Genomic DNA, 22,033 nt, shown 5'->3' on the forward strand with positions numbered 1-22,033 from the left:
TCACATTTACTAGAATGGCTATATTCAAAGGACAGAGAATAAGTGCTGACGAGATTGTGGAGAAATGTCAACCATTATATGTTGTTGTTGGAAATGTAAGTATTGCTGCAGCTTTGGAAAATAGTTTAGTGGTTTCTAAAAATGATAGAAATAGAGTTATCACAGGATGCACTCTTATGAAACCACCCTCTGTTCACCAACACACAATCTGTTATTAAGGCTTATTTATATATCCTAAATAATATTCACATCTGTTGCCATATTTCCACTCTCACAACCATTACTCTGATAGGCCACCATCACTTCTCAGTTGTGCCTTTCTAATAGTTTCTAAACTAAACTCTTTTCCTGAAGACTTTATGAAGAACATAAAATGCCTACAGAAATCCTAATGATATAATATTTAGTAAAAATGTAGAATGAAGACTGTTTATGGAATAAGGTCATATCTTAATAGCATAGACAGAGTTTAATAAGACAATCTTTGGAATAGAGGGGTTATAAGCTTTCTTCTGCTGAAATTCCTTTAATGAACCTGCATTAGGTCAATAATGGGGAAAGTTAATTAGGTTAGAGGGAAGGCTCAGCATCATAGTTTCAGATGTTACTTACATCACTTCTAGAACTGAGAACAGCCCAATTTCACTGCATCATATGTTTTGACATGAACATTACTTGAAAGTCTAAACCATAGGTGTGTTTCCAAAATTTTAGTTAAAGGTATGTCTAGATGATGAAAATATTGATGAATTCATATAACACAATTTTTATACATTAACCATGCTTCAAGAATATGCCAATAAAATGCAAAGACACTCTCTGTCATGTTCATAACAGCTATGATTATTCTACAGCAAAGTTCAGAAAACTTTTCTGGAATATGTACTAGAAAAACTCAGTTCTCACCTCTCTTGTCAGCAAGACACATAAGGTCTTTACATTCAAGTCCTCATAAAAAACAAAAAGTTATAAAAAACAGTATTCTGTTTGTAAATGGTTACTCACACGGGAACTAGCATATCATTTTGACCTTAAAACAATTGTACTGATGAAATCCAAGGGTTTCACTACATTTTCAGAGAAAACCACTTCTTCATCCTGTTTTGGATCTGCTGGGTCTTCACACTGTAGATGATTGGATTCATCAGGGGTGGAAAGAGAACATAGATGTTGCCCATAAGGACATGAACCAAAGGTGAGAGATGCTTTCCAAAGCGGTGTACCATGGTGAGACCAATGATGGGAATGTAAAAAACCAGTACAGCACAGATGTGGGAAACACAGGTCTGCAAAGACTTGAGCCTCTCTTTTCGAGATGCAATTGCCAGCACTGTATGCAAGATGAAAACATAGGAGATGAGAATAAGGACAGCATCCAACAATAAGGTACAAATCACCAGAGCCAGGGCATAGAAGCTATTGAAGCGGATGTCAGAGCAGGCCAGCCGGAGTAGGTCCTGGTGCAGGCAGAAGGAGTGGGAGAGGATGTGGGGTCGACAGTAATGAAAGAACTTCAAACGGATGATGACAGGAAGAATGGACAAAGCACTTCTCATCAAAATGGTCACCATAAAATGAATGACTCTACTATTAGTCAGGGTAGATGTGTATCTCAGAGGATTGCAAATTGCTGTAAAACGATCAAAGGCCATGGCGAGAAGGACTCCAGACTCTGTGCCAGAAAGTCCATGAATAAAATAAGTCTGAGCAATGCAGGCATCCAGACCAATCTCCTGGCCGAGCTCCCACAGGATCCCCAGCACCGTGTGCACGGTGGACAGCCCCATGCACAGGTCAGTGAGGGCCAGCATGGCCAGGAAGTAGAACATGGGCTCATGCAGGCTCGGCTCAGTACGGATCACATGCAGCACCAGACAGTTTCCCAGGAAAACCACAGCATAGATTAAGGAAAGGGGAATTGAAAACCAGGGATAGTACTGTTCCAGGCCTGGGAACCCCATGAGAATGAACATCGAGGAGTTGATGATAGAAGGAGAAGAAGCAGGCATGAATATTTGAAGGTAACTACCAAGGTAATGTAAATATTCACAGATTTGTTTAAACTGTCTGCTGCCTTTGAGAACAGTCAGGTATAACACAGCCTCTTGGAGTAGAGCATAGGCAAAGCTGATTGTAGGATTGTAGGGAGTCTCAACTCTGTAGTAGAAGGTGACTTCACAGGGAACCTCCTTGGTATTAGTTCCAGAGGTTATAGAAGCAAATCAAAGTCTTGATCACTTTAGGTAAATTAGATCATTAACTTCATTCCCTTTTAGTCTCTCTGAGCTACTGACACCACACATGCCAGGTGAGGGTGACTACATTTATTGAGAGCACAGGGCTGTCCTGCTCTGCTGCTCCTGAGAAGTCTCTGAACACTCTCTCTGTTCTTAAGGCCAGTGGGTCAGAGTGCTCAGATTTATGATGTAGGAAAGAAGAGGACTGTGTGAGTCAGGTGAATCCAGGCTCCTGGGAGACCAGTGTTCCCTAGGGATGGATGAGACAAGTGAGAGATTCTGCCTGGTCACTTTCAAACTAGCAGTTCCCTGGGATTGTGAGGAATGAACGAATGACAGCATTTTCCCTGGAGTTCACAACTCTTTTCTAATCTTAGAGGAAGATCACCTACATTGACTGAAAATTCAATACTTACTGAAACGGAGAAGGCAAGAGATGAACACCCAATGGGAGAATAGAATGTCAGCGTTCTGAAGAATTTTTCTTGTTTCCTTTTCACTCTCAGATAATAAATATTTTAAATAAGGGCTTATTTATTGTTTTTCTCTTAATTGCACATTTATTTTTCACTGAATTCTTCAGTAGACCTTTTTCTCTCTTCTGAACCATGGAGGAAAATCTCCTTTCTGACAGACATAGTAAAGAGAGCCACATATAAAAAAGGTTTTGAGAAAAATGTTATAAAAATGACGCACCATATTTTAAAACATTCAATTACTATTAATTATACATGGTTAATTATGCACTTATCTGTGAAATACATAAATTATTTTCTCTTCATATGTGTATAATTACTAAGTGCTGTATGTGAAATTATAGTTAATTATTTTATTCAGTTTTTTTTCCTCTGAGACACTTTCAGTAAATTTTTTCTTATGGAAAACTTTCAAGTATAGCACAGAGAACATTCTTCTTGTTTCACTTGAGTATAAATTTCCTATCTGATACCCCATTACTCTCAAATTCTTTAGTGTGCATTTTCTACAAACAAGACATTCTCCTACATAATGATAATACAATCATGAATTTAACACTGACACATTACTACCATTGAGTCTTTAGAACCCATACAACTTTCTCCAATTTTACCTTTAATTTAATTTACAGCAAAAAAGAGAATCCCGTGCGAATTATGTATGTGCCTTAGTAGTTCTGTCTTCTTAGTCTCCTCTCTGAAAGTTTGTGTCTGAATGACACAGACTTGAAAATCACAGGTCAGATGTTTGTGAGAGAGTCCCTCGATTAGGTTTGTTTGATGCATCCTCATGGTGAGATTCTGACTATGCAGGAATGCCACGGAAGTGAGGCTCTTTTCTTCTCATGCCTCTGTTCAGGTTATGCCTGCTATGAATTTGCCCCCATTACTGATGATGCTCACTGATTATTTAATTAAGGTGGGGTCTGCCAGGATTTGTCATTATAAAATGATATGTTTCCCTTTAGCATTCAATAAGGATTTTGTGAGACAGAATTTGAAACTATGGGAATATGTTACAGTTATCATTGTTTCATGCTTTATTGAATAGGTAATTAGCAGTCACTATCATTTCTTAAATGTTCAGTTTGTTCCAGATTTGGTTAGTGGAGACACTATAATCTGGCTTTGGGATATTTTTTACATGTGTTTGTTATTCTTTGAGCACTTCTTTGCTTTTTGGTACAACAAGATATTCAATGTACTTTCACTAACCTGGCCCTGCACTCATCCATTTTCCCAAGAAGGTATGGCTCCTTTTCCTACAGATCACTGTTTAGAAGCTGAGATTTGCCTTCTGGATGGGTCATTTCTATTGGGGAATCAATGCTCCCAGGCTCTCCCAGGGGAGTTAGCTAGGGTATTAGATCTATAATTATTTGTCTAACTGTCCGCTTATATTGAAAACCTTAGGTGCACCTTTATACGGTTAATTTTCTTTATTCATGGTAGCTGTGTTCTATAAAGTTGCCACATACACTGAATTAGTGAGCACAGAACTATTGCTTCTAGGAGAAATACAAGGTTAGGTTTCTACAAGCCTTGGTCACATCTTTGCATTTGACAGAATTGTGCATATAATAGCATAACAGAAACAAGCCAGTCTCGTAAGCATTGAAACCTGCTCCTACAGAAAACTCTTTCTGTAAAAAAGTTATCAGGTATTTTAAAAATATCTTCTTTTGCTTCCACATCTGTAAAAACTGGCCTGCCTGACATTTAATATTTTCTATGCCATAGGCCATTTGAAACACTCAAGCAGCCAGCACTCATTGAAAAGGGATGACGTTTTCCTAAGCCTGAATTGCAACCATCAATTTCTTTGGCTTTCAGCCTCACAGCAGTGATGTCCACTCTGAAGTTTTTGTCAGTTGTCGTCTCATGAATCCACAAATTTAGCTGCTCTTCCCTCTTCTTGAGAGCTTCACTGTGCACTACAAATGTTATTTTAGCACTTTCTAGAGAGTTCTCACCTACAGATGTGGGGACTTTTTTTTTTTTTTTTCTGGACATACCATATTGTTGATTCATTGACACTGAACTCACAGCAGCACTAAAAATCACACCTGAAGGCAGTTTAGCTAACACATGCATTTTCTCTGTGAGGTACATCCCATCCTTCTTGCACTTAGGAATACTAGATAGTACTAAGTCTGGAGCCCATTTCAAACAGCAAAGTTATCACCAAAAGTGCAGAAATGTTTAAATCATGGTACTAAATAGATCAGGAAGAAGATAATTATTTACAGTAGGAGAGCTGAAACCAGGAAGGGTATTACCCTGTTTGACCCCACTTGGGACATGTACATCAGGAGACTCAATATTCTCCCACTCTGAGCATGTCCACAAATGACCACAAAAACTCTGAATATTAATTTTGGGTAAAAAATTAACCCTTTTTTTTTTGACTATATCATGCTCTCATTCACCATGATAGTTTTCATTGTTCTGAAATGTTTCATCTGAAAGCAACGTAGTTAATTTAGACTTCTTTTGATTAGTGTTAGTAAGGTATCTTTCTCTACCCTTTAACTTTTAACTTGTGTTTTAAAGTAGTATAATGTAGATGATATATAATCATATGCTTTTTTAAATGCACTCTGACAATCTCTCTTTATTACTTCTGATATTTGGATCATTCACATCTAAAGTGATCATTGATTTAGTAGGATTAAAATCTGCCATGTTTGCAATTGTTTTCTAGATGTTGCATTTGCTCTACTTTTCTATTTTTCTTTTTTGTTCTTCCTCTCTTTTTTCCCCTTCTCTAGTTTTAATTGAGCAAGTTAGATGATTCCATTTTATCTGCTAGCATATCAATTGTACTTATTTTTATATTTTTATGTAGTGACTGCCCTAATCCAAGTCCACTTTTAACCATCAATATGCCACTTTATGGGTACTGAAAGAAACTTACAACAGAATATTTCCAATTTCCAATTTCTCTCTCCCATCTCTTATAACATTGCTGTTAATCATTCACTTATTTGTATGATATAATCACAAAATACATTCTTCCAATTATTACTTTAAACAAATAATTATCTATTACATCAATTAAAATAAAAAATAAAATGTACATTAGCTTCATAATTCCATTTCTGATGATTTCTTAAAGTAGATCTGAATTTTTGACAATATCATTTTTCCTTATTCTGAAGAGCTTTTTAAAGTATTTCTTGCAATGTTGGTTTATTTACAATTGATTCTGTCAGTTTCTGCACAATGAGAAATTATATCTTTTTCACTTTTGAAGGACAATGTCAGTAGATGCAGAGTTTAGACTGGTAGGTTTTTTCCTTGAATATTCCAATATTGCATTACACTCTATTCTTGCATGGTTTGTGCAAGCTTCCTGGACCTTTAGTTTAGGGTCTGCCATTAATTTTGGATTTCTCCACCATTGTTACTTTAAACATTTATTCTACTCTGTCTTTTCTTTTTCTTCTCTAGGCATTTAAATATCTTTTACATTTTTCAATCTTTCTTGACTATTCTGTGCTCTCTCTTTACTTTTTGTTTGTTTGTTTCATTAGAAGTCTTTAATTTTTATTTTATATTAGAGTATAGTTGATTAAGAATGTTGTGTTAGATTCAGTTATACAGCGAAGTGATTCAGTTATACATATACACATACCTATTCTTTTTTAATTGTTTTCGCATTTAGGTTAACACAGAATATTGAGCAGAGTTCCCTGTGCTATACAGCAGGTCCTTGTCGGTTATCTATTTTATTTTATTTTATTTTATTTTATTTTATTATTTTTAAGTTCTTTTTTGGAATGTAATTGCTTTACACTGTTGTGCTAGTGTTTGCACATATCCCCATATCCCCTCCCTCCCACTCTCTCTTTTAAAAAAATGTCTCTGTTGACCTAAAGCAAATAGACTGCCAGTTATATCTTCAGCAAGTATGAGTTTATTTGCTATCAATAGAAAACTACAATTTAAGATCTTTAACCATGCTGAGCCACATGTAAGTCCCTGCATAGCAAGGAAAGGAGAACACTTTTATAGAAATGTTAAATATCTACCATATGATCTAGCCATTTCATTCCCAGCTATTACTCAAGATCAAATGCTGGTTTAGTACTTTACAGTCTAAAATGCACAGCTTTTATAATTTATGGAAAGATATAAGAGGTAAAAGTATTGTGAGGATTAGAAAAGTTAGAAATCTTATACAGGATAAAGAGATACATGAAAATAGGTAAGAAACATAAAGTACAAATAAAATCAGTAAATAATTTAGAGAGGGGCTAGACACTGTGGAATGTGACACACACAAAACAAGTCTGATTCCACTTACTTTGTTAGGTTTCTCTTGGCTAGCTTTATTTTATGCAGAGTTGGATTACTTTAACAAGTCCATCTCATTTGGGATCTTATGATACTTTGGTGGTAGGAAAAAGATCAGCTGTGCTACCCAAGAGAAAAATTACCCATGCATTTCACATTTTCCCAATGGTGCTGCCAGCCATGGCAGCAGTGCACACCTGTGATCATAGATTATCTTCCTCTAGAGATAAACAGAGATCCCAGAAGTCTATCCCCAACCAAACCCCATGAGCCCAGTAACATTACTGTTTCTGCATAAAACCCTCTAGTCTTCCAGCATTCTTCATCACTAGCACTGGAAAAGCTATGTCCAGGCAACTGGTTCTTGCTCTAAAGAATAAAGAATCAGGTCTCTGTTTTGCTGAGTTCATGATACTTAAGGAAACTGTATTCTATTTTATTTTCTTCTCAAAAGCAGACAAACATTATTAGAAATTAGGGGATCATAAAACTTATCTAATTTTTAATACCTCTCTAGAAATATGTTTAATTCTCTGTTAAGGTCTGCTGTCTCTATCTTGAACTTCAATGGTTCTAGGTTTACTCTCACTGGTTTTCCTGGCTTAGAAGTGGACTATCTCTGGCTCTCCATCCCTTTTGCCTCCATCTATGCTATGGTTTTCCTGGGGAACTGCATGGTGCTCCATGTGATCCGGACTGAGTCGAGCCTGCACCAGCCCATGTTCTACTTCTTGGCCATGCTGGCCCTCACTGACCTGTGCGTGGGGCTGTCTACTGTGTACACAGTGCTGGGAATCCTGTGGGGGGTCATTCACGAGATTAGCCTGGATGCCTGCATCGCCCAGTCCTATTTCATCCACGGTCTGTCCTTCATGGAGTCCTCTGTCCTCCTTGCTATGGCTTTTGACCGCTACATTGCCATTTGCAACCCACTACACTACTCTGGCATCCTAACTAATGACAAAATCATGAAAATTGGCGTGGCAATCTTATGTCGGAGTTCTTTACTCATACCTCCAGTCATTATTGGTCTGAAGTTCTTAAATTATTGTCGTCCCCACATCCTTTCTCACTCTTTTTGCCTGCACCAAGACTTGATTCGAATGGCCTGTTCAGATATCCGCTTCAACAGTATCTATGGTCTGGCCCTAGTGGTCACCAACCTGCTGCTGGATGCAGTGCTCATCATCATCTCCTACATCCTGATCTTGCACGCGGTCTTAGCTATTGCATCTCGAGAAGAGAGAATCAAGTCTTTGCAGACCTGTGTATCTCACATCTGTGCTGTTTTGGTTTTCTACATCCCCATCATTGGTCTGACCATGGTTCATCGCTTTGGGAGACACCTCTCACCCCTGGTTCATGTCCTCATGGGCAATGTTTATATCCTTTTCCCACCCTTGATGAACCCCATTATTTATAGTATCAAGACCCAGCAAATACGAAGGAGAGTCCAGAGATTGTTTTACTTGAAAGGAATGTAAGCCTCGACATCAGATGTGAATGTGTTTAAAAGTCAACAAATGGAGCTCAAAAGGGTAAGAGGCAGTGCATAAACGTTTAATGATTTCATTTGTATGAGGTTTTCCATTTTACAAATACCTTCTTCTGCATTTTCCCTGTAACTGTCAAATCAGTGAAATTGACATAAGTTATGTTGTGATTAGTTTTGTTACGTTTTAAACCTGAAAATACATATTTAATGGGCTAAAATTATATTAATGCCTGAGGTGATTAGCTATTAAAATTCAACTTAGTTGAAATCCCCCCAGTTGAGGGAAGATAGTCTGGTATTCACTCATTATGAAATAGGTAAGTTTTGCTGATTAAAGTCCTCCACGCAATTACTGAAGGATCAACAATTATCTTAGTCAAATTTTCTCTACCCTAAGCAACATTCTTGTTTATTGTTTAGCCATTGTCCCTGCTTCCCTGTTTAGCTACATGGTCAGGTCATTGAGTAAGCATCATAGAAAGTTTGGGCTTTTTGAATAATTTAAAAAGAACAAAAAGTTTGATGCTAGTTGCCCACCAGCCAAACAATCTTCCTCACTCCCATCCTACTAAACTGGAGATACAATCAGTAATCACCAGAGTAGGAAAAAAATATACTTTTGTGATCAGTTTTTTTATCCCACAAATAATACAAATAGCCACTCCACTTGAAAACCATATGCAAGCGTTTCCTATGAGTCCATAGCTCATTAAAATCCCTGCCCTAGTTTAAAAAAAAAGAAAAGATACAGCACAGAGTGTTACTATGGTCAAGTAATGTAAAAGTATTTCTAATTTATCTCCCCATCAAGGCTCTGTGGTAGATACTAGTTCCTAATACATACATTGATAGTTTAAACCAGACACAGGTTAAATGATATGTCAAATTTTTAGGAGGTAGCTGGTGATAGAATTTGGATATATTCTCTGTTTTATTTTCAAATCACATGAAAACTCATTCTTTCCTATCTTCCCTTTGCACTTTTTAATATGAAGTTTGTTAAATAGTTCTGCAACTATCATAAAACATTTATAAAACAAATAAAAGTGAAAATCATGGATGGTAATATCATTCACACATTTGGACTCTTGGTATGTGTAAATTTCCTTATGATATTATCATTACAAGGATATTTATATAATGTACTTAATATATTTAAGGCAAGTTTTGTTGAGGTAATGCTTTCAAACGGTAATTCACTCTGTTTAGATGTACATACACAGTTTGATGAGCTCTCAAAAATATTTACAGCCGTGAAATCACTATCATAATGAGTCAAGATATGGAATATGTCCATCACCCAACAAGTGCCCTTTTACTTCTTTGTGGTCACTCTTCTCCCATAGTCCCAAGTTCCCAGCAACCCCCAAACTGATTTCTGTCATGCAGTTTTTCCTTTAAGAGATTATGTAAATTAAACCATAAATAATGTAATCTTTTTGTCCAGATTTTTTCACTTGCAATAATACTTTTGAGATTCACTCTTTTTGTTGCCTGCATCACAGTTTATTTTTATTGTTGAATCTTATTCCATTGTATCACATACAGCAAACTATTTATTCATTAATTGACCGACATTTTAGCATTTGGTTGTTTTGATTTTAATTGAAGCAGTTATAAACATATACACCATATAATTATTAAAGTATTTCCCTAATATTGGTAGAGTTTGTTTTTAATGATTTTATATTTACTATTAATAATATAATAATCATCACAGTAACAAAAATATGGTCATAAAAATAATACCTAGTTGGTATTTATCAGATTCCTATTGTATGCCAGGCACTGTGGAAGCATACAGTAGTGATCCTCACAGTTAATCTTCAGAGCCAATCTATGGGTAAATCATAATCAATGAGTTTTGCAGATGAAGAAATTAAGCTAAAGGGATTTTAAAATAGTAGAAAATAACTGTGGGGCAATTTAGTTTCACAGCCCTTTTACCATTGCTATTATTGTTTCATTTTTACATTGCAGTTATTTCCCTATTGTTCTATATGTTTTTATTGGTGGCGGTGTTTATGGTGTGAATTAAAAATTTTAAATCATGTGTTGATTTAAATATAGTTTTTCAAATCAGTTAGCAGTTGAAACAATCCTTTAGTAGAACATTCTTTTCTCAACCAGTATCATGATATATAAAATTCTTATGTAATAGGCTTTGTACATCATACTCAAAAAATCAGATGTGGTAAGTTTTGTTCTGTTTTTTTTTTTTTTTTAGTCTTATCTTGTTCTCAGAGACTCTATCTATGCCTAATGGTTGACTAAACCTCCAACCTTCCACTTAAAAAGTCAATTAGAAGAGCACTGAAATTACAACTAACTGCTAAACAATCATTGACAGAAAGACACTGGAACTCACCAAAAAAGACACCCCACACCCAGAGACAAAGGAGAAGCCTCAATGAGACTGCAATGAGACGGTAGGAGGGGCACAACTGCATTAAAATCAAATACCATAGATGCTGGGTGGGTGACTCACAAACTGGAGAACAGTTATACTGCAGAAGTCCACCCACTAAAGTGAGGGTTCTGAGCCCCACAACAGGCTTCCCAACCCGGGAGTCCAGCAACAGGAGGAATCCCCAGAGAATCAGACTTTGAAAGCCAGCGGGATTTGATTGCAGGACCTCCACAGGACTGAGGGAAACAGAGACTCCACACTTGGAGGGCACACAAAAAGTGTGCTCACCAGGACCCAGGGGGAAGGAACAGTGACCCCATAGGAGACTGAACCAGACCTACCTGCTGGAGTTGGAGGGTTGCCTGCAGAGGTGGGGGACAGCTGTGGCTCACAGAGGAGACAGGGGCACTGGCAGCAGGGGTTCTGGGAAGTGCTCATTGGGGTGAGCCCTCCCAGAGTCCACCATTAGCCCCCCCAGAGAGCCTGTAAGCTCCAGTGCTGGGTAGCCTCAGGCCAAACAACCAACAAGGTGGGAACAGAGCCCCACCCATTAGCAGACAAGCAGATTAAAGTCTTACTGAGCTCTGCCCATCCAGCCCTACCCACCATCAGTCCCTCCCGTCAGAAAGCACCCACGAGCCTCCTAGTTAGCTTCCACCACAAAAGGGCAGACAGCAGTATCAAGCAGTATCAGCAGTATTTCATCTTGTGGAACTGAAAACCACAGCCACAGAAAGATAGAGAAAACGAAAAAGCAGAGGACTTTGTCCCAGATGAAGGGACAGGATAAAACCCCAGAAAAACAACTAAATTTAGAGGACATAGGCACTCTTTCAGAAAAAGAATTCAGAATAATGATGGTGAAGATGATCCAGGACTTTGAAAAAAAACTGGATGCAAAGATGGAAAAGTTTACCAAAGACCTAGACAAATTACAGAGCAAACAGAGATACGCAACACAATAACTGAAATGAAAAATACTCCAGAAGGAACCAATAGCAGATTATCTGAGTCAGAAGGGCAAATAAGTGACCTGGAAGACAAAATGATGATAATCACTGATGCAGAAAAAAGAATGAAAAGAACTGAAGACAGCCTAAGAGACCTCTGGGACAATGTTAAACACACCAACATTCACATTATAGGGGTCCCAGAAGGAGAAGAGAGAGAGAAATTATTGGGAGAGATTCTAGTTGAAAACTTCCCTAACATGGGAGAGGAAATAGCTACCCAAGTCTGGGAAGTGCAGAGAGTCCCAGGAAGGATAAATCCAAGGAGAAACATGCCAAGGCATATAGTAGTCAAATTGACAAAAATTAAAGACAGAGAAATGTTATTAAAAGCAACAAGGGAAAAACAACAAATAACATACAAGGGAACTCCCATAAGGGTAACAGCTGATTTCTCAGCAGAAACTCTGCAAGCCAGAAGGGAGTGGCACAATATATTTAAAGTGATGACAGGGAAGAACCTACAACCAAGAATATTCTACCCAGCAAGGATCTCATTCAGATTCGACGGAGAAATCAAAAGCTTTACAGACAAGCAACAGCTAAGAGAATTCAGCACCACCAAACCAGTCCTACAACAAATGCTAAAGGAACTTCTCTAAGCAGGAAAGGTAAGAGAAGAAAAGGACCTATAAAAACATAAACAAAACAATTAAGAAAATGATAATAGGAACATACATATCCATCATTACCTTGAATGTAAATGGGCTAAATGCACCAACCAGAAGACACAGACTGCCTGAATGGATACAAAAACAAGACCCATATATATGCTGTCTACAAGAGACCCACTTCAGAGCTAGGGACACATACAGACTGAAAGTGAGGGGATGGAAAAAGATATTCCATGCAAATGGAAACCAGAAGAAAGCTGGAGTAGCAATACTCATGTCAGATAAAATAAACTTTAAAATAAAAAATATTACAAGAGACAAGAAAGGACATTACATAAAGATCAAGGGATCCATCCAAGAAGAGGAGATTACAATTATCAATATATATACCCCCAGTATAGGAGCACCTCAATACATAAGACAAATGCTAACAACTAGGAAAGAGGAAATGCAAGGCAGAAATAGAGACACAGATGTAGAGAACAAACACATGGACACCAACTGGGGAAAGTGGGGAGGGTTGGGGGGGGGTGAATTAGGAGATTGGGATACCAAATTGTACCCTGCAAATATATGCTGTTTATTGTCTGTTAACTGTATCTCAATAAAAATTCTTTAAAAATGTCAATTAAAGTTTTTGAGCTTAAAAAATATATTTGCTGTAGTGTAACCTAATCTATTTAAATAATTTTTTCTGTCAATTGGAAATTGATATTCTCTGCCAGGCAATTTCTTTCTTCCACAGGTCTCTGCCACTCACTCTCAGCACCCCCAAACCCCTTATCACCTGTGTTAAAGGGGAAGCTGCAAGGGCCCTGGAAAGGAGAACTGGATGCTCCTCCAGTCTAAACCTGTATTACTTGGCAGACTCTTATGGAAAGAATCTTATCTTACCTCCTCACTCTGTCTGGAATGCTGTTCTCTCTGCACCCTCTGCTGAATTTTTACTGATTTTCTCTTGGATGTAGTTAGTGACCCATCTATAACGATGGCTCTTAGTCTGCAGGTCCTGAAAGCTGACCCATTTTCTCTTACTTCCCTGACTCTAACAATTGTTTTTTTTATAGGCTATATCTGCAGAATCATTTTTTCCTAGCTAAAGCAATTCCCTTGACAACTCCACTAGTCAGCATTCACCATGATTTTTGTGTTCCCCACACAGCTGTAAAGAACATCTAGATCCATGTACTGCTTTGTGGAAGAGAAAGAAACCAGTTCTCTCACTAAGTGCACCACATGGTCATTTTTACTCTCATGCTGCTCTCTGATGGTGGCATGAAATAGCTTGCAAGGAAATCTCCCTCAGGAGATAAGCAGGTGATATGTTATTTATTAATCCCCTTCTGTTATTAACTTCCACTCAAAACACATTAGGTTTCTATCTTTTGTATCTAAAAGAAACTTCCTTTGCATTCCAACCTCCTTCTTTTCTGTCCTTCTTCCAGCTGGTACCCTCTAACAGAAGTAGTTAATGGCAGCAGGACTCTAGTGAAAGAAAAGAAAAATCAATAATATTGAAAAGGCAAAATATTTTGAGTGTACATATGCATATATATATACACACACACACACACACACACAAATATGTGTATATATTCTGAATGGTTTCAATTAATTCTTTTTTATTTGAGTATAGTTGCTTTACAATATTGTGTTAGTTTCTAGTGTACAACAGAGTGAATCAGCTATATGTATACATACATCCCCTCTATTTTGGATTTCCTTCTCATTTAGGTCACCACAGAGCACTGAGTAGAATTCCCTGTGCTATACAGTAGGTTCTCACTAGTTATCTATTTTATACATAGTATCAATAATATATATATGTCAATCCCAATCTCCCAATTCATTCCACCCCCACCTTTTCCTTCTGGCATCCATACGTTTGTTCTCTACAACTGTGCCTCTAGTTCTGCTTTGTGAATAAGATTGTCTACAACAATTTTTTTCAGATTCCACATATAGGCGTTAATACACGATATTTGTTTTTCTCTTTCCGACTTACTTCATTCTGTATGACTGTCTCTAGGTCTGTCCTGAATCTTTCCTTATGGTAATACATCCAAATTTTTTAGCAACTTGTAGTTGTTATAAAACAATGCTAATACAAGGGTGAGTCAAAAATTATTCACACTCTGGCTATAGAATTTATTTTAATTAACTTTTAGAAAAGACAAATATATCATCTCTCAACATAATCGCCTTGCTTTTCAATAAACTTTGTCCATCTGTCAACAAGCTTTCGTATTCTCTTATTAAAAATTGTTTTAGGCTGAGCTCCAAGCCACGAATGCACAGCTGTCTTCACTTCTTCATCAGAAATGAATCTTCGTCCTCATAGGGCTGCTAACACTAGTGCGGACTTCCTTGAACTTCTCTATCCATTCATACACATTTCACGATAAAACATTTTCTCCATACTGCACACAAAGTCTCCGATAAATAATGGCAGGAGATATACCCTCAGACCACAAAAAAACAAATCACTGCACGCTGCTCTTCTTTCGTGCAAATCACAAGTGAAGCATCCATTTTTTGCTCACACCGCAGTTACAAATGAACTGATGTAACATGTTCACACCTGCACAGCAGTAATTGGGGAGACTGTATCCTTGAATGGACAGTGCTGATAAGACAGTGCGGCCAACAGAAGTTTTAATATAACTGGAGTGCTGATAAGTTTTGACTCACCCTTGTATATTTTTGGCATAAAGTAAAGTTTTTTCCCACTCTACCACATTTAAATCAATTTCCAAAAACAATATGAAACTGCAAATGTGCAAACTAAATTTTACTACTGTATTTGTAAATGATGAGTGACATTTATTGAACATTTATTATGATCCAGATATTATTATAAGTGCTTTATGTATATTTCCTCAATTTAAAGAAATGGGCACACATATAAAATAACTTTCCTAAGGTTTTATACTTAGAAGCAGTGGAGCAGAGATTTGATTATTGGAAATCTGACTCCAGAGACGGTCCTCTTAGTCACAAGCCTACACTGTGTCCTAATGCCTAAAACTAGTATTTCCTGGTTAATGAAAATGACAGTACTCTTAACAAAATTATTTAAAGCCCTGTGCTTTTTCATTCTTAAGTTTTACTATGATCCGTGCACTATTTTGTCTTGTAATCTCCAATCATAACTACACTTTCCTGACTTCCCTATTAATAGTTCCTTTTCGTGAAATACATTCCTTCAATTTCCACCTGATATGTCAGAGGCACATTCTTATTTATTTATTTATTTATTTACTTATTTATTTTGGTCTGTCTGCATGACTTGCCACAGGATCCTAGTTCCCCAACCAGGGATGAACTCAGGTTCTGGCAGTGAAAGCACTGAGTCCCAACCACTGGACCTACAGGGAATTCCCCAGATGCACATTCTAAAGTTCATTTTAAGTAACATGATATTCTGACATCTTGGACATTTTGATAAAACTTTGTATTAAGACCCATAAGCAAGGAAAAGAGATGATTTGAGTCATTAGATTCCTAAAAAACCCTTACACAGTTCCAGGACACATTAATTGGCTTGTCTCTGTGGGGAACTTTATTTTTTCTGAATTCCTGCTGAAATTTACAGGGCTGGTTCTTTCCTCTCCTACTGGTAAATCCTTGCACTTGCTGGGTGCCTTTGAGGCCTCATTGATTCTCTCATTCTATCACTAGTTCTCATAGCCCTCCCTGTGTCTATGGCTGCAGGGCCATTTTGCCCCTTACCATTCCACTTCCACTGTTTTCAACAATATGAGGTTGGATCTTGGATCTAGCCTTCTTTAGAATTATTGCCTTTGTAACCAGTAGTCTGTTTCTTTAACCTGGTCCTATAATTCTAATTAAAATACACTTAATTCCCTTTTTACTTTTATTATCTTACCAGTGGGTCTTCTTATTTTCAGAATTTTTTAGCTTCTATATAAACCTAGAGGTTCCTAAAGAGTTCCCTTTGGATTTTGTCAATTTAAAGAAAACATCCAGAATTTATACTGTGCCAAATAGACATGGTATTTGGCAGTGATCCATGCTTATCTTTTTCATTTAATCTTCAAGAGTACTGATATTAATGAGATCTTGGACCTGGGAATAAGGAGCACAGATGGTGCAGGTTCTGAATCCGCTAACACAGGTTCCTGGTAAGCAGGGAATTTCCTGTGACTTTTCTCACGACACATACACTAGTTTTGCAGCACCCATCCAAAGCTGTAACGGAAGCTTATCCAAGGCTCCTGAAGGTCCGTGCTTGTGAAATAGTATTTGCTATCAGTGTGTATGGCTGACAGTGTGGCTGGAACTTTGTGAACTAATGTATGAGGAGGTGATCATAGCTTGTGAGGTACTTAGTTCCACAGAAAGTCATGTCCAAGAATTGTAAATATGGGAACTTTCCAAGATGCTGGTCAGCAGAGGGAAACCTCCCAGGTTTACTTTGGCCTTAAATATAGACAGCTGTGGCAAGAATAGATTTATGTGAAGAGAGAGAGAGGATTTTCTTTATAAAAAATATTGTAGTGGTTTCCTTATCTTGTATACCCTCAATTTCATAACTGCACAGAACTGCACTTATAAAATAATTTGGGATGGACTTTATCTTTTGCCATTTTCTGAAAAAAGTTTTTATAGAATCCATATTATTTTCCTTCTAAAAGGCTGGTGGTATTCACCTAGGAAATTCATCTGGGCCTGGAAAATTCCTTGTTGGAAGGTTTCCAATTACAATTTCTCAAGTAGATATGAGAGTACTTAGACTATTTCTTTCAGAATGAGCTTTAATAGTTTGTACATCCCAAGGAATTTTCCCATTTGTCTTAGTTATTAAATATAATGGAGTCAATTTGTATTTGGTAATTGTAACTTTTCTGTTTATTTCCTGATAATTTTGACTATGTTTGTCAGTAAAATTAATCTTTTAAAAAGTTCACAGTTCACACTTTCATTCTCATAAATTTCCAAGAGATATGTATAATATCCAACAATTAAGGAATAAAGTTTTGATACAGCCACTATGGAATACAGTATGGAGCTTCCTTAAAAAACTAAAAATAGAATACCATATGACCCAGCAATCCCTCTACAGGGCATATACCCAGAGAAAACCATAATTCAAAAAGACACATGCACCCCAATGTTCATTGCAGCATTGTTTACAATAGCCAGGTCATGGAAGCAACCTAAATGTCCATCGACAGAAGAATGGATAAGGAAGATGTGGTACATGTATACAATGGAATATTACTCAGTCATAGAAAGAATTGGGTCATTTGTAGAGATGTGGATGGACTTAGAGACTGTTATACAGAGTGAAGTATGTCAGGAAGAGACAAACAAATATTGTATATTAATGTATATGTGTGGAATCTAGAAAAATGGTACAGATAAACCGGGTTGCAAAGCAGATATAGAGACAAAGATGTAGAGAGCAAACTTATGGACACCAAGGGGGGAAAGCAAGGGTGGGGTGAGGTGAGATGAACTGGGAGATTGGGGTTGACATGTATGCACCAATATATATAAAATATATAACTAATAAAAAATAAAAATAATAAAAATTTTTTAAAGAATAGTTATCCTATGTGAAGATGTATTAATATCAATCTAAAATAGAACAATGAATCAAAATTCACGTCCCAGAGCAATATTTAGGCCAACTAAGATTTATGCAAGTATAAGAATTCACAAACAGTATATATACATGATTGTACATGAATACACATATGATAAAGTTTTAAAAGTTTACAAATGGAGGAGAAAGATAGAACATACAGAGTTTTTTCTTCTAAATAGAGAAAAAATAATAGAACATTTTACTGAGTATAATATATTTAATAAGCTTAAAATATTACAAAATCTTAATGTTTATGAATGTATGGGAAACAAATGCTTGCCAAAATCATCTTGGTATATTTCTTCTGTTTTCTTGAAATACATATGGAAAATAGCACAGAATTTAAGCAAGATATTAAATATGAAAAGAATCAGAAGCACTAAAACTAATCAGTAGTCATATAAAAGTTTTAAGTCATGATAAACTTAGAATTCTCTTCCTCACTGCTAACTTGTAGAATACAATAAAAATGCTACTTTTATTTACCTAAAAATCCTACTACAAAAATGGCCTCAAATATCCTCCATCAGAATGATAGAAAAATCAGAATTAAAAAAATCAAAGAATAATTTCAGTAGACAAATATAAATAATGAATACTTTCTTAAGCAACTCTGGATGATAATTTATCTAATAATAACTTGGATGTAAGATTCTATACTATATAAAGAAGATAATAGGGACATCTATACGGGATGTAGAATAATATAAAATAATGCTAACACTAAATGTCTCATCTTGTAGGATACAACTGCTAGACATAATTTATTTCAATTGTTTATAATTATTTAATTTAAATGTTTCTTTTAAAAATATACACATCAGTAGAATTTTATATATTTTTCCAGAATTTGTATGAAAACATGATTCCCTATATAAATAAGTGTGTACATTCCCTCATTTAATATCATCTGATATATATCATTCTACAACCTGTAATTTCTCTTTAAAATATTTTAAGCTTACATATCAGCACTTGGTTGTAACTTACTCTGTAATAATATGCACTAAGTTCTTTAGAATGTATTGCAATACATTCATCCCATACATTTATAACTTTTCTAATTTTCACTTTTGTTATCAATGCTGTGAGCATGTAAACACATTTGTGATTTTTCATCCGTACTTAGAAGTGAACAGGTAAAATGTCTTTATTATTTAATTATTAAATAAGTTAAATAAATATTTAATTATTAAATAAGTTTAAATTATTATTTTATTAATCATTTATGTTCCCTGACCTCTCATGGTTGCTTTTATTCCCCGATGAATACCTTTTACTGTTGCCAGTAACAGTAATAATCATTATCCCTATAGCAGAAGACATTCAGTCTATAGTATCGTTATACAATGACCAGGAGGATAATTGCTGCTTTTATGTTCGTTTGAGGAGCAGATACAGATTTTTGATCCATTTCAATGCTTTTATTAACATATATGCTACTAATTCATAAATTTCTACCTCTGGCAATTTTTTTCTTCTGTCTTCACACTGAGAAATTAAAATAGCTTGATGTCCCAAGATCACCTAAAATCATTATGTGTCTGACATTACATGTAGAAAGGAGGAAATATAACAAGAGAGGACTCCTTTCCCTATCCTGCAGGTTCAGTGTACGTATGGTGCAGACTAATTACACTACTGGTAGTAGTAACAACAGGCAACATTCCTTCATTTTCATTACATGCTATATACTGTTTTAAAAGCTTTATGTAAATCATTTTATTTAATCCTTTCAACAGCCTTATAAGATATGTAATTCTTTATGCCTATTCCAAAGATAAATGCACAGAAGCCCAGAAAAGATAAGTATTCTTTACAAAGACCAGACATCTGGAATTCAAAACTTGAACTCAGAGCCCAAATGTTCAACTACTACATCAAGATGCTAAATATGAGAGTGCTGTTTTCTCTGAATTATAGAGGTCTTATTACAGGAAAATAGGTTAAAACCCTTTTTAAAGTTGATTTGAGATTTTTTTCATGTTTTTCATTTTTTGTTTTAGTGTGTGCAGGTAGACCGTGTCTTTAGTTCTCCTGTTTTTCTGTATCGATGTAAAAATGAAATTAGCTATTGAATTATTATGCTTTAAACCTGTTGTAACAAAGTTCATTATTACACAGACTCTAAGGTATCCTTGGTCTGACACTATCCTGAACAAAATCAGCAAAATGAGATTTTAACATAATTTTTTATGTTAAAATTTTTTTGAAAATTTTACTGTTATTGTCCTCTTTTAATGATTATTATAATTTTAGGTACCCTTCAGTTAGGGGAGTTACAAAGACAATTGAAGAAATAAGCTGTTTAGTCTACATCAGCAAAATTTCTTGCTCAAAGAAAAGACCTGGATAAATTTCTCCTGAATTTTCTTGGTCTTAACTCCATAAATGATGGGGTTGAGAGTGGGTGGTACCACCACATAAAGATTGGCAAGAAGGATATGTATATGGAGTGGTATATTGTGGCCCCCAAATCGGTGAGCAAAGAATGAAAAAAAGGCTGGGGTATAGAACAGTAAGATAACACAGACGTGGGAGCCACAAGTACCCAGAGCCTTGATCCGGGCATCTTGGGAGGGAATTCTAAACACAGCACAGAGTATAAGGGCATAAGAGATGATGATAAGCTCCACATCCAGGCAAGTGGAAAACAGGGCCACAACTACCCCATAGTAGATGTTAACCTTGATGCTATCACAGGCTAGCCTGGCAATGCCCATATGTTTACAATATGAGTGACGAATAATGTTCCTCCCACAGTAAGTAAGCCGATAAACCAGAAAAACCAGGGGGCAACAGATGAAGAAACTCCTAATTACAGAAGCAATGCCCATTTTTCCAATGGTTAAGGGTGTTAGAATGGTAGTATATCTTAGTGGATGACAGATGGCTACATAGCGGTCAAATGCCATGGCCAGCAATATAGCAGACTCTGTCACAAAGTTGAAGTGGAGGAAAAACATCTGGGACACACAGCTACCAAAAGATACACCCCCATCTTGGAACCAGAAGATTGCTAGCATCTTTGGTGTGGTGACTGTGGAGAGAAAGATATCTGCCAAGGTCAACATGGAGAGGAAAATGTACATGGGTTCATGAAGACTATGATCAGTGAAGACCAGATATAATAAGAGGGTGTTTCCTATAAGAGCAACTACATACATGGAACAGATGGGGATGGAGATCCACATGTGTGCATCTTCCAGTCCTGGGATCCCAATCATGATGTACCAAATGTCTCTAAGATTAGTGTAGTTTGAAGAGGTTGTCATCTTTTACTCGGTCCTCTGGTACTGGACCCTGGAAAGGGGTGGGGGGAGGGGGGAGAGAGAGAGAGAGAAAATGAAGAATCAGGGCTATTTTGTCAGATTAAGTGTGAATCTTGGCATTGCAGTAATGTAACTGCCTTAAGAAAGGATGGTAAACTTTAATGATTCAAGGATGATAAGCCAGATATACTTCATTGACCATGAAAGTTACCATGACTTAATAGAGCTAATGCTACTGGAAATGAAAATAATAGTAAGAATAATAGACATTTAATGGATTTATGATTTGGTTTAGGCACTATGGTCAGTACATTATACTTATTGACTTAGCCTCAAACAGGAAAACCTCTTGATAAGCTCTTACATAACAGAGTTTTCCTTCTTATCTGACTTGTCATTTCTGGTGATCAATAACACTCTTTTTCCTGGAGCTCCAGAAAAATAGTGTTCAGAATACTAGTCAATATCACTAAATCAGTAGCAATCATTATTTCTATGATTTAATACAAAGACTCACCATCAAATGAAAAGAACTTAGAGAGAGTAATAGAAGTCTAGATAGTCCTTACTTTGCACAGTGCTTTTCTAACTTAATAGTGTGCATAT

The 22,033-nt window shown here is 36.4% G+C and overlaps 3 protein-coding genes across 3 annotated transcripts; 1 reads left to right on the top strand and 2 right to left on the bottom strand.

Annotated features, from left to right (window-relative positions):
- Nucleotides 1-1,067: 1,067 nt before the first annotated feature.
- LOC130829291 (olfactory receptor 51V1-like) lies at nucleotides 1,068-2,009 on the bottom strand. Its single transcript, XM_057695647.1, has one exon. It carries the CDS (start codon nucleotides 2,007-2,009, stop codon nucleotides 1,068-1,070), a length of 942 nt encoding a protein of 313 aa, XP_057551630.1.
- Nucleotides 2,010-7,533: 5,524 nt separating this feature from the next.
- LOC130829217 (olfactory receptor 51V1-like) lies at nucleotides 7,534-8,496 on the top strand. The gene has a single exon (XM_057695498.1). The coding sequence runs from the start codon at nucleotides 7,534-7,536 to the stop codon at nucleotides 8,494-8,496; it is 963 nt and encodes a 320-aa protein (XP_057551481.1).
- An 11,977-nt stretch (nucleotides 8,497-20,473) lies between these two features.
- Nucleotides 20,474-21,430, bottom strand: LOC130861595 (olfactory receptor 52Z1P-like). The gene has a single exon (XM_057750633.1). It carries the CDS (start codon nucleotides 21,428-21,430, stop codon nucleotides 20,474-20,476), a length of 957 nt encoding a protein of 318 aa, XP_057606616.1.
- Nucleotides 21,431-22,033: the final 603 nt, after the last annotated feature.

This window comes from Hippopotamus amphibius, chromosome 9, assembly GCF_030028045.1.
Source record: "Hippopotamus amphibius kiboko isolate mHipAmp2 chromosome 9, mHipAmp2.hap2, whole genome shotgun sequence".
NCBI classification, from domain to species: Eukaryota; Metazoa; Chordata; class Mammalia; order Artiodactyla; family Hippopotamidae; genus Hippopotamus; species Hippopotamus amphibius.